The sequence below is a fragment of the Peromyscus leucopus genome, chromosome 1 (assembly GCF_004664715.2).
Source record: "Peromyscus leucopus breed LL Stock chromosome 1, UCI_PerLeu_2.1, whole genome shotgun sequence".
Taxonomy (NCBI): Eukaryota; Metazoa; Chordata; class Mammalia; order Rodentia; family Cricetidae; genus Peromyscus; species Peromyscus leucopus.
The window spans coordinates 184263516-184277177 of NC_051063.1; the positions used below are offsets into that span (position 1 = coordinate 184263516).

The window sequence follows — 13662 nt, forward strand, 5'->3', positions numbered from 1 at the left end:
GAACATTCTCTCAACACATATATGAGCACTCACCGTAGCAGACTGAATCTAGTCTTCCCCCAAAGCCAATATTGAATCCAGTATTGAAGTCCGAATCCCCAGTGCCGCAGGGCATCGATGTATTTGGAGACAGGATGATTAAGGGGACACCAGGCTGTTACAGTGTGTTCTAATCCTTTAGGTGACGTATCCTCGTTAAAAGACACGGGGGGGGGGGGGGCGGTTTGGAGATTTAGCTCAGTGGTAGAGTGCCAGCTCTGGGGGGGGGGAGAGACATCAGGACACTATTGGGGGATGAGGGGAGCCAATAGGAGCAGAGACAAAGAGTTGGGGTAATGGATTGAAGAAGGGAAATCAATAAAAAGTATATGTGGAAATGTCTTAATGAGGGCCAGATCCACGGTATGGCAGGCTAAAGTACTTGCTGTAAGCCTGATGACCTGAGCTTGGTCCCCAGAACCCACATGGTGGAAGGAGAGAACTTACAGTTTGTCTGCAGACCTCCAAATGTCCATCGTGGCACACACGTGTGCAGTGTGTAAGCACACCCACGTAAAAAAAGAAAACAAACTAAAAAGCTAAAAACAAAATGTGGGGGTAAGAGACTTGGCTCAGCAGTTCAGGGGCCTTTGTAGAAGCCTGGAGTTCACCCCCCAGCACCCATGTCAGGTGGCTCACTGTCTAACAGTCCTGGCTGTCCTGGAACTCGAGGTGTAGACCAGACTGACCTCCAACTTGAAGAGATCTGCCTGCCTCTGTCTCCCAAGGGATGGGATTAAAGGCGAGCTACCATCCCCAGGCTCATTTGTAACTCTAATTCCAGGGGATCTGATGTTCTTTTCTGGTCTCTGTGGGCTCTTGTACAGACACAAGTAAAAATAAAAAATCTTTTTAAAAAGCCATAATGAGCTGGATGGTGGTAGTGGTCTCCCTTAATCCTAGCACTCAGGAGGCAGAAGCAGGTGGATTTCTGTGCATTTAAGGCCAGCCTGGTCCATAGAGCAAGTTCCAGGACAGGCTCCAAAGCTACACAGAGAAACCCTGTCTCGGAAAGCCAAAAAGAAAAAGTCATAATGAAACTCATTACTTTGTATGCTGATTAAACTAACATATAAATATATAAATATCTATATAAAGTAATATACATATATAGAGAGGAGGAAGAGGAGGGGAGGAGAGGATGAAGAAGAAAAGGGAAAAGAGAGATCAGGACACAGGCCAACAGAGGGAAGACCATAGGGCACAAGATGGCCAGCCACAAACCAACTAAAGAAAGGCCTCAGGAGAAACCAGCTTGACTTGACATGTGTCTGAACATTCAGCCTCCACAACAGTGAGGAAATACATCTGTGCTGTTTAAGCCACCTGATCAGTGGGACTTTGTTACAGCAAATGGATACTGTTACCCTCATTGTCCATAGTTGTGTGTGCATTTACACACTCACATACCTCACCCTCCATCACTCACCTCAGACTTGCCCCTCTCCCGAGTCTTCGGGGTATCATCAACCTTATCCTGCTTTTTTGGCGGCCTGTCAGTGGGTAAAAGCACTTGTCACACCTGGCAACCTGAGTTCAATTTGGGCTCCACATGGTAGAAGGAGAAAACTGACTCCCACAGGTGTTCTCTGACCTCCACATGCGTACCGTGACAGGTTCCCCCTCTCATTGAAAAACAAAAGACAAATACAAAGTCAAGTGGAAATTATGGGGCTTGAAGTTAGATGTCATGAAATGAAAAATTCCATCGTGTGTGTGTGTGTGTGTGTGTGTGTGTGTGTGTGTGTGTGTGTAATTCCAAGGCACTTTGAGGGGATTGGTTTTTTTCCACCATGTGGAACCCAGGGATCAAACTCTGGTAACCAGGCTTGGAAACAAACGCCTTTGCCTGCTGAGCCATCCCGCTGGCCCTCTAAATTTTGTTAAGACAAGGTCTCTCTATGTAGTCCTGACTGTAGTCCTATGAACTCACTCTGTAGACCAGGCTGTCCTCAAACTCACAGAGATCCACTTGCCTTTGCCTCCTGAGTGTTGGGATAAAAAGCATAATCCACAAGATTGACCCCTTAGGGTAGCCTAGGCTGGTCTCTCTCTGTTGCCAAAGATGAATTTGAAATTCTGATTCTTCCGCCTCCACCTCCCAAGTTCTGTAATTATAGGTGTGTACTACTATGTGTGGCGAATTTCTTTTCCTTCCTTCCTTCCTTCCTTCTTCCTTCCTTCCTTCCTTCCTGCCCCCCTCTCTCTCCCCTTATTTTTGTAGTGCTGGGATTTGAACTGAGGACCTGCCAAGTGCTAGGCAAATGCTGCACCACAGAACTGTATATCCAGCCCTGCCCTCCCTTTTTGTTTGGGACTGAGGATTGGACATAGGGTCTCATGCTTACTAGGTCATTTAGTTAGGGTTTCTGTTGCTGTGAAGAGACACCATGACCACAACAACTCTTATGAAGGAAAACATTTAGTTGGGGCTGGCTAACAGTTTCAGAGGTTTAGTCCATTATCATGGTGGGAAGCATGGTAGCAGATAGGCAGACTTGGTGCTGGAGAAGGAGCTGAGAGTTCTACATTTTGATCTCCAGGCAGCAGGAGGAGGCTGTGTACTGAGTGGAGCTTGAACATAGATGAGACCTCAGATCCTGCCCCCAGTGACACACTTCCTCCATCGGGGCCACACCTCCCAATAATGCCATTCCCTGTGGGCCAAGCGTTCAAACAAGAGTCTATGGAGGCCATGATTACTCAGTCACCACACTAGGCAAGTGCTCTTTCACTTAACTACGTTTCTAACCCTCTTTTTCTTTTGAGACAGGGTCTCACTAAGTTGCCCACACTGGCCTCGAACTCACTCTAGAACCCAGGCTGTTCATGAACTTGTAGTCCTCCTGGCTAATCTTTCCAAGAGCTAGAGTAATAGACATGAGTCCCTGTTTTTGGCCATTCTGTGTTTTGCTCTCATCATACGCATGCTAGCTCTCCGTTATTTATTTAGGCTGAATTACTATGTTTAAGATTGATATTTTTTATTGTTTGGTTTTTTGAGGAAGGGTTTCTCTGTGTAGCCCTGGCTGTCCCGAAACTTGCTTTGTAGACCAGGCTGGACTTGAACTGACAGAAATCCACCTGCCTCTGCCTCCCGAGTGCTGGGTTTAAGGGTGTGCGCCACCACTGCCTGGCAAGATCGATGTCATTTTTGTTTATGTCTATGTGTGGTATGTTTGTGTAAGCGTGTGCACATGTGTGCAAGTGTGTGTGGAGGCCAGAAGAGGGCACTGGATCCCCTAGAGCAGGAGCTACAGGCAGTTGTGAGCTGCCTGATGTGAGTACTGGAAACTGAACTTGAGTCCTTTGGAAGAGCAGCAAGTGCTCTTAACCATTGAGCCGTCGTCCCTCCGTCTCCCCCACCACCCCATCTCTTTTAGGTGGGGATTTAACTCAAGTCCTCATGCCTGGCAAGCATATCATCCATTGAGGTATCTCTCCCTCCAGCCCCGAGAGTGCATCATATAAATTTAAAAATTAGCATTTTTAATAACAACATATCTCTACCCCAGTGGATATTAAATTTGTATGTGAGATGAATTTGTGATGTTAAAAGTTATTGGGTACAACAGCATATCTAAACATTTCTCTTTTTTTTTTTTTACTGTTGATATATAGGTCTTATTTTCTTGTCCTTTAGAAAATCAATCAGCCTGCTTGGTCAAATCTGAAATTTTAATTTAGTTTATTTATTCCACAAAGCAGTAATTATAGCAAGTAAAAAGGAAGACATTCCAAGTTTATCTAAAAGTTCACAATATATGAATGGGAACAGAAATTTAAACAAATTCCAAGCAAAACAATAATAATAATATTTTATATTAAAAATGCAATTTTCCCTAACTAATTAAGATTCATGATGCCTTCCATATATTTCTGCAATGCTTTTGTGCCCTGTGTATACCAAACACAAAAATTCTTAGCCATAGTTAGGAGTACACAGCAATTTCCCATAGAAGATTTTGTATTCAAGTATTGTTTTCCTTGTTAGGGGTTAACTGGAGGCCCAAAAATGCCTGGATGCGTCACAGGACAGATAGTGAGGGTTTCTTCTTGATCATCTGGACACGAATTTGCTGGAATAAAGAGTGGGCGATATGCATCCGATTCAGAAATTTCAAAGAATGTAAAGATGTGGGAACCATCGCTAAGGTCCCAAAAGGATACTTGCTTTTCTTGTAGGTCAAGGAAAATCCCCACTCTGTGCAACCGGGGGTTCACAGAGAGCTCAGTCAAGGGTTCAGTGCTGGCGGCATAGACGTTTCCCTCTCTCACCCCCACAGTCCAGAATCCCTGTTTGTCCGACAGGGCAACAGGAACTTGTCGATCAACTGACTCTTTGCAAACGCCGATATCCCATTCTTTGCTGGTTCCCACCACTACCTCCCAGTAATGGCGGCCGGCAGTGAACCGTGAGGAGCCCAGGACGCAGGTGGTGATCTGGAATCTCTCTGCACATTCTTTCCGGTCCTGCTTCTTAGATCCAAAGTAGACACTCCTGAGGTCATCAGAGATGATGAGTTTGTTGTGGGCTGTGTCCACATCAAAGGTCATGTTTTCTGTGTAGAGAAAATCCGGTAGTCCAGCAAAAAATAAGCAACATGAACTCTGTCCTTCCTATTTATTGTTGAGGCCCATGTATCTCACTTTTATTTAATTCCACTCTATTTTTAAATCACATTTTGTAGAAAATTTCAAGATCTTCCTAGTTAGGTGACGTTTTATGTGTAGCATGAAAGCAGTTGCCACAAAATGTTTCTCTAAATCACAGTTGGAAAGGTCTACAGCGTTGAGTATTTGACTTATGTAATACTTAATTTGTTTAATTAACATTTGAAGGGTAGCAGATACAACACTTACCGTAGAGTAGGAAAATACTAATCTTTTTCTTTGCAGTCATCTATTTGATTGGATTCTTTAAAAATTATGGTTTTACATTATTTATGTATGTGCATGGGCACCAGAGTTATGTATGTGGAGGTCAGAGGACGACTTGAAGGAGCAGGCTTTCTCCTTCTACCAGGTGGGTCCTGGGGAATCAAACTCAGGCTGTCAGGCCTGGCACAAGAGCTTTTATCTGCTGAGCCACCTCGCCAGCCCTGGGAGTTGCATTCTAGACAGGTTTTTTCTTAGAGTTATAAAAAAAAATAAAGATGTCTGGGGAGATAGGTCTGCTGAAAAAGTGCTTGCCTTGTAAGCCTGAGGGAGGACTTGAATTCAAGTTCCAGAACTCACATAAAAAATGCCAGGGGTGGTGGTTGGTGCATACTTATAATCCAAGTGCTAGATGGGGGGAGACAGGCAGATCTCTGGGCTTGCTGGCCTAAGCCTGTCAGTGAGAGACTCGGTCCCACCAAAAAAGTGCATGGCAGCTAAGGAATGGCATTCAAGGCTGTCCTCTGGCTTCTACATGCCCGTGAATACACACATACATGCAAACACACAGAAAACAAAGAGTTATCCAGGCCAGATAAGCCAGTGGGTGTGTCTGTGGGAGGGGGGGCTTCCTAATTGTTAACTGATGTAGAAGCACCCATATGTGGGCAGGTAGTCCTGGGTATAGAAGGGAGTTAGGTAAGCATTCGAAAGACCATCCTGCCAGAGGCAAGTTAGCAAGCCGTCTTCCTCCATGATTTCTGTCCAAATGCTTTCTCGAGTTCCGGCCTGGACTTTCCTCAGTAATGGACTGTGACCTGGAAGTGTAAGTCAAATAAACCTTTCCTTCCCCAAGTTGCTTTTGGTCAAGTGTTTTGTTATAGCAACAGGCTGTTACTAAGACAGCCTCCTATTTTTGGTTGTGAGCCTAGCCTTTAATGGCTGAGCTATCCCTCCAGCCCCAAGTGAGTTCCAGGAAAGGCACAAAGCTACACAGAGAAACGCTGTCTCAAAAAACCAATAAATAAATAAATAAATAAAAATAAAAATAAGACAGCCTCCTAATTACTTGGCTCAGTGGAAAAAAGCTTACTAATTGTAAGTTATTAGGGAGTTATTAAGGACAAAGAATATTCTGGAACATATTTTAGCATCTTTTTTTGTTGGTTTTTTTTTTTGTGTGTGTGTTTGATGTGAGACCAAAATGAGCCATCTTAGAAATAAGACCAAAATGCTTTCACCCTAAAATTAAGGCCTAAGATTTCTCCTTTTGAGAACAGGCCAGAAGTTACTGAGACCAGTCAGTTCAGATTCCAGAAACCAGGAAGTGCAAAAATACAGAGTCACAAGGTAGTCAGGAGGTAATGGCTGCTGGACTATGGAATGTCCTCTCCCTGGCCCCCTAGGCAACTGCTTGACCATAGAATGTCCCAACCCTAGTTTCCATAGTGACTGTGTAATCACCAGATGCCCCCATCTGGGGGCAGCCAATGAAAAATGGTGGTGGGCAACTACTTCCTTAGAAGGAAAACTGAATTGTGATTTCTGGAATTCCTAGACACGAGCCAATCAGAATTGTACTGTACTAGCACCCCTAAATGATGTAACTTGTGACTTTTCCCTTTAAAAACTGAGCTTGCAGACAGGTGGGCGCTTCCTCCAGCCTCCACTACGTTGGATGTATTGGACGAAGTCCCTGCCTAGGCTTGTATTGCTTTTGGATATCCAGAATTAAACCTTGCTTTTGCATTCCGGCATGCTCGTCTTTGGTGGTCTCTCTGGGGGTCACGATCAGGGCACAACATTTGAGACAGGGTTTCTCTCTGTGTGTGTGTGTGTGTGTGTGTGTGTGTGTGTGTGTGTGTGTGTGTGTGTGTAACATCTCTGGCTGTTCTGGAACTCACCTTGTGGACCAGGATGGCCTCTAACTCACAGAGATCTGTCTGCTCTTGCCTCCGAAGCTCTGGGATTAAAGGTGTGGGCCACCACCCGCTGGCTTGCATTTGACCATCTTCAATACAAGTTCATATGGGAGCAAGAACGAAACGGTTGGGGCTGGGTGTGGTGGTGCATGGCCTGAATTCCAGCACTCAGAGGCAGAAGCAGGTGGATCTCTGTGAGTTCCAGGGCAGCAAAGGTGACATGGTGAGACCCAGCCTCAACAGCAATCCAAAACAAAGTAAGTAACTGGGAAGTAAACAGTTGCTATGTAGACAGAATTATGCACAAAAGCACAGGCACTGGGAACAAAGAGAATGAGAAAGGACTGTGTACATTTCAATAAGCCTAGGGTTCAGGAGTCCAGTAGTAAGTCCAGACTGGCCTCCTGACTTCAGCTCACTCTACATACCACTGGGCTATGATAATCCACTTTCGCTGCATACCTGTCTCTAAGACATATCATAACAGCAATGCAGAATACATGTGATAATAGGAGAAGGCTTAGCGGGGAAAGACCCTTGCCTTGAAAGCCTGGCAACACACATAAAGAGCAGAGGAGAGAAAAGATGCCACCAAGTGATTCTTGGAGTCCTCTGGCCTACACACACACACACACACACACACTGGATAAAATATTTAAGCGTGATATAAAACTGAGCATACCAATAATGCCGAGTTAACTTGTGAAGTGGACCCAGGCATTGTTTTCTGCAGCCCTGGAGTAGAGAGCACCTGGTGCAGACATCAGGTCTGGAGTCCCTGTGTAACTACACCTAAATCTCCTCAAACAACCATCAGCCGGCTTTCCCCACTCACGTGGGGGCCCTGAGCGCCAGGATGATTTCATCCATCGCAATGGTCGCCTAAGCTCTCTGTCCATCACCATCACCTGGGGACTTCTGAACACTTCAGATCCCGGGTCTCGCTGTCAGACAGGGGCTGTATTTCCTGCCTTGGGCTTCTGCTAATCCACATGTGGATTGTGAGTCAGCAGTATCAGCACTGCTCAGATTGTGTCTCAATCAACAATCCCAGGAAAACCTGGTGCTACGGAATCACAAATTTGCCTTGAACTGGACTGTCAGGTAACTTACACGTGATCGAATATGAAAAGCTAACTTCTGGGCTGGTGTTGTCAAAATGGACTCAAGGTGCACACACATTTTAGATTTTTCTCGTAAATACATCAAAAGTACTGAGGGCTGGCAACCAATATGGCTTGGCAAGTAACAACTTGCTTGCCCTGTAAGCTGGATATTCTGAGTTCAAGCCCAGGGACCCTCATGGTGGAAGGAGAAACTTTGCTCTCTCTCAAGTTGTCCTCTGACCTCCACAGGCACAATCTGCGGCATCCATGCACGCACATACACACACGACAAATTTAATTGAAAATAAACTAAAAAGCAATACAATCAATTAGTATTGTGACAATACATTTTACTTAATAAGATTTTTCAAAGTGTTATTATTATACAGGTCTCATTTCAAATGTTCAACAACTACCAGTAGCTACCATGCTGGATAGTAGAGGGCTAGGGCATGATCTAAATATTGTATGTCCTTAAAATTTTCCAGGAGGGGCCGGGAGGTGGCGGCGCACACCTTTAATCCCAGTACTCTGGAGCCAGAGGCAGGTGGATCTCTGTGAGTTCGGGGCCAGCCTGGTCTACAGAGTGAGTTCCAAGATAGACAGAACTGTTGTTCTTTTGGAGGACCCAGATTTGGTTTTGGCATCTCACAACCACCTGCAACTCCAGCTTCAGGGGATCCAATGCCCTCTCTGGCCCCATGCACACCCAGGTATGCATGTGGTGACCAGATATACATACACGCAGGAAAACACCCATAAATACATATAAAAAACTTGTAGGTGGGTGGGGTGTGATAGTGCACACTATTTATTCTCAACACTTGGGAGGCAGAGGCAGAAAAATTTCCCACTTAGTTTAATCTATACTCAGAGAAGTGGGAAGTGCTGTGTTTTGGGCATTAGCTAATGTTCAAAACTTAACAGGGAGATGTTGGAAAGTTGATTTTCCCCAGAGTGCCTTATGGATCTGGAGATGTTTGTAAGAGTTCTTACCTTGAAATATCTTCATCCTGGGGTTCATTTTTAGAACATGATTGAGATGTTCCTCTAGCTCTTTTATCTTGGCAGTCAGGCGACCCAGCACGAAAGCAGGTAGGATGTCTTCCTTCAAAGAGACAACGGAGCAGTTGGGGCACAGTGTGCCCCCCGTCTTGGGAATCTTCTCTAGTGAGTCAATGCACCGGAGGCAGCAGACGTATCCGCATTTCAAGTACATCGGCCTTTCCAGATAACGTTGACAGAAGGGACAAGTACTCCTCTCTTTGAAGAAATGAGCCATGGTCGGCGCCTGAAGGGAAAAACATACACGATATGGGCATTTTCATGAGTCGAGTGACCGCTAGATCTTGAGAGACTGCCATCTCTGCACGCACAGGGATGACAGGACTGTCACAGTCATTGCTAATGGGTTCTAAAGACAAAAACCCCCAAACACAGATATAACTGACTTATACCTTTGAACTTCTAATCATTGAACTGGCAGCCGGAAAGAAAGACAGGATTCCTCTCTGAGCTTTCAGTTGAAAGGATCTGTATCTAGATTGCCCAGTGCGGCAGTCATGGAGTACCTGAAAAGGGGTGTATCTGTCTTTAGTATTTTAATGTTGATTTGTGTGTGGGGAGGTGTGTACGCCGTGGTGTGTGTGTGTGTGTGTGTGAGAAAGACAAATGACAACATGCAGAGTCAGCGTTCTCCCTCCACCCTGTGGGGCCTGGGGACCGAACTCCTGTTGTTAGGCTTGGTGGCAAGCCCCTTCACCCACTGAGCCATCTCACTGGTCCTGTGGGGGCTTATCTGAACTGCAATGTGCTGTGAGTAAAAAATACACACTCAGTTTGAAAGATATGAGAAAAAGAACACAAGCTACTTCATTAACATTGTTAAACTAATGACACATTGTAGTGTGTGTGTGTGTGTGTGTGTACATTGAGATTTACTTTTATTATTTTTACTTATGTATAGCTGTATGTATCTACATGTGGGCATGTGCACATGAGTGCTGGTGCCCATGGAGGCCAGAGGTGTCAGATCCCCTGGAGCTGGAGTTACAGATAGTTGTGAGCTGCCATGTGGGTGCCGCGAATGGAATCTAGTTCCTCTGTAAAAGCAGCCAGTGCTCTTAACCTCTGAGCTAGCTCTCCAGTTCCTTAATTTTTTGATATTGAAATCAATTGAGATCAGTTATTTTACTTTCTCTACCTTAATAATTAGAAAGTGTGTCATTATGTAGGTGGGTCATGTTATGTTTCTATCAGATGGTGCTGGCCTTGACCCAGGAACTTTCCAGCTCCCCTGTCCCACCTGGCTATTGGATGAGCCAATGGGAACGATACATCTCCCACCTTGTACAGTTGGTCAAGCCCTGGTTGGACTCAAGAGAATGAAGACTTCTTTGCTTCTCCAGGCTGGGTGTTGGAAGGCTCTGTCCCACTCTCTGCTGCTTGAGTAGGGAGCTCTGGGACCCTACATGAACTGTCTGGCATGGGCTAGCCTCAGATAGCACATGCAGGGTCCTAAACCACCTCGCTGAGAACTGAAGAAGAAACGGCCTGACTGGACTCACCTCTTCTCTGCTCCTCTCTCTCTGGCTCCCAGCTGAATTCTCGAGTGGTACCCACCTCCAAGGGCTTTTTATGGGTGATGCTACCTCCTCTCTCACTCTCCACCTGTCTCTTCTTAATCCAATCAGATTCGGATTTAAAATTTGGCTCAAGTGAGATTTTTAGAGAATGAAATACACTTTACTTAAAAATAATGTTCGGTCATGTTCACTCACCTTTAGATGACTGATGGGTAGATTGAGATTCAAGGATGAGAATATAAAACTGGGAGGCGGAGGGAGCTAGAGAGAGGGGCAGAAGAGGCTTAGATTACATTTAGTTGTTCATTTAATCATTTCCACAATAATCACTTGCCGGTGTGTGCTGAGTACTTAAAAACAAAACCCCAAAAAACCAAACCAAACCAAAACAAAAAAACCAAATACAGCTGGCGGTGGTGGCACACGCCTTTAATCCCAGTCCTCGGGTGGCAGAGGCAGGGGGATCTCTGAGTTCGAGGTCAGCCTATTCTACAGAACGAGCTCCAGGACAGCCAGGGCTACAAAGAGAAACCTTGTCTTGAAAAACCAACCAACCCAAACCCCAAAACAACAAGCCCCTCCCCCAAAGCCCATCAAATACAATTACATCTATGTAGCACGGATCTTAAAAGTTCTTATTAATAAAATCAATCCTGGAGCCAGATATTGTGGTGAATGCTGGAAGATCAGAGAAGCAGAACAAGTCACAGCTACCTCACCTCACCAGTTCCTCAGCTGATCCTGTTTCCTCAGACTGGACGCCTCTGAGTCTTCATCCAGAATGAATCTCAGCTGAACTGTGCTGCTAGAAGCCCAAAAGCTTAACCAGCCAAAAATGCCTCTAGTTCCTGGTCTTCACGCCTTATATACCTTTCTGCTATCTGTCATCACTCCCTGGGATTAAAGACATGAGTCACCATGTTCGGTTGTATCCTTGAACACATGGATTTCTGCCTCTGGAATGCTAGGATTAAAGGCGTGTGCTACCACTGCCTGTCCTCTATGTTTAATATTGTGGTTGTTCTGTCTCTGACCCCAGATAAGTTTATTAGGGTGCACAATATTTCAGGGAACACAATACCACCACACATCTATTTGAAATAATATTTTTACATTTATTGATCAATTTACTGTGTATGGAGTAAATCGATCAATAAATATAAAAATATTATTTTCATGGATGTAGAGGCTGGGGGACCACTTTGGGGCAGTGGTTCTCTCTTTCTTGCCCTGTGGGTCCTGGGATGGGACCCAGCCTGTCAGGCTTTATGACAGTCTTGTCCGTATGGCTCTGGCTGGCTCCCAGCTGAAGATCCTCCTGCACTAGGCTCCCCAGGGTTGGGATTTCAGGTATTTGCCACCCAGCCCAGCCTCAAGTACAATTTCTAAAAACCCTTGGCATCTCTGAAGTAATAATACTGCTCTCAGTGCTGGGGAAATCCCCAGATCTTGTGCATGTCAGGGCAGTGTTCTATTGCCAGGCTATACCCAACTTTGACCAAACAGTGCAGGATCAGCGGATTGGCATTTTCCAGGTCCATGATTCAATTTCTGGGCATGGGGAGGGGGAGGGGGACTGGTCACCAATGTCCACTTTACTCCCTAATTCCTGAGTCAGTCAGTCACAGGCAAAGCCAAATCGAAAGAGTTCTGCCAGGAACAGGTGTGGTGATGTGTGTCTGAGATCTCGGCACTTGTTAGGTGAAGGCCTGTGTAAGGAGTTTGAGGCCATCCTGGACTACATGAGACCCTCCTTCAGAAAAACAAAACCAACCGGCTCACTAACCAATCAACTAGCCAAAGAAACAAACAAAACAAAGGATGGGGGTCAGTGACTTTCTGGATAGTGAGGAAATGGATGTTACTGGGGAGTAGGCTGCCTGAAGACAGCATGGATGCGCCCCTGCTCTTCTACAGATTGCTCTATACATCTCTTTATCCGAATCTCCCTTTGCATCCTCGGTAATAAACCAGTGAGTGTGATTATCTTCCAAAGTTATACGAGTCACCTGAGCAAAGTTTTTTTTTTCAACCATAGAAGGAGATGGTGGGATCCTTGATTTTTAGCCTAGCTGAAATAACCTGTGGCTTGAGATGGGCATTTGCAGTGGGGACAGGGAGGTGGAGGCAAGGAGGATGTGTTCAAGGTCACCCTCGAGTCTTGGGGGCTGACTCCTTGCTCCAGAGCAGCTGTGTACCATGGGAAAGGGAGATAAAATGATCCCCCCCTAGGTGATTTCTTTCTCCCTCAACTCTTAGTGTGGAGGGGTCCACCTACCTACAATCACTGCAGGTCTAGCCTGGAGCTATTCAGCTGAACCATTTGTCTGCAAATTTCATGCTGTCATTACAGCTGAGTAATATTCCATTGTGTAAATGTACTACATTTTTGTTATCCATTCTTCAACTGGGGAATATCTAGGTTGTTTCCAGTTTCTGGCTATTATACATAAAGTCAAAATGAATATAGTTGAGCAAGTGTCCTTGTGGTAGGATGAAGAGTCCTTTGGGTTATGCCCAAAAGTGGTATAGCTGGGTCTTGAGGTAGATCGAGTCTCAACTTTCTGAGGAACACCCATATTGACTTCCACAGTGGCTGTACAAGTTTGCACTCCCACCAGCAGTGGAGGAGTGTTCCCTTGCTCCACATCCTCACCAGCATGAACTGTCACTTGTGTTATTGATCTTAGCCATTCTGACAGGTGTGAGATGAAATCTCAAAGTATTTTTGGCTTATATTTCCCTGATGGTTAAGGATGTTGAACATTTCTTTAAGTGTTTCTCAGCCATTTGAGATTCCTCTGTTGAGAATTCTCTGTTTAGATCTGTACCCCATTTTTAATTGCATTTTTTGGTTTGTGGATGTCTAGTTTCTTGAGTTCTTTATATATTTTGGATATTAGTCCTCTGTCAGATGTGGAGTTGATGAAGATCTTTTCCCATTCTGTAGGCTGATGTTTTGTCTTACTGACAGTGTCCTTTGCCTTATAGAAGCTTTTCAGTTTCACGTGGTCCCATTTATTAATTGTCAATCTTAGTGCCTGTGCTATGGGTGTTCTGCTCACAAAGTTGTCTCCTGTGCCAATGCATTCAAGGCTGTTTGCCACTTTCTCTTCTATCATGTTCAGTGTG

The 13662-nt window shown here is 45.1% G+C and overlaps 1 protein-coding gene across 1 annotated transcript; it reads right to left on the minus strand.

The window, feature by feature from the left end:
• Window positions 1-3911: 3911 nt before the first annotated feature.
• Window positions 3912-9232, minus strand: LOC114684807 (ret finger protein-like 4A). Its single transcript, XM_028859372.2, has 2 exons — window positions 8942-9232; window positions 3912-4601 (listed from the first exon to the last, which is right to left on the minus strand). The coding sequence occupies exons 1-2, from the start codon at window positions 9225-9227 to the stop codon at window positions 4030-4032; spliced, it is 858 nt and encodes a 285-aa protein (XP_028715205.1). The 5' UTR covers window positions 9228-9232; the 3' UTR covers window positions 3912-4029.
• Between the last annotated feature and the right edge of the window lie 4430 nt (window positions 9233-13662).

What these genes read in the sequence shown, in the direction of transcription:
- LOC114684807 (XM_028859372.2), bottom strand. Translation starts at nt 9,227, where the DNA reads ATGGCTCATTTCTTCAAAGAGAGGAGTACTTGTCCCTTCTGTCAACGT. An exon ending in CAGGATGAAGATATTTCAAG is followed by an intron (nt 4,602 to 8,941) that starts GTAAGAACTCTT and finishes TTCTCTACACAG; the next exon opens with AAAACATGACCTTTGATGTG.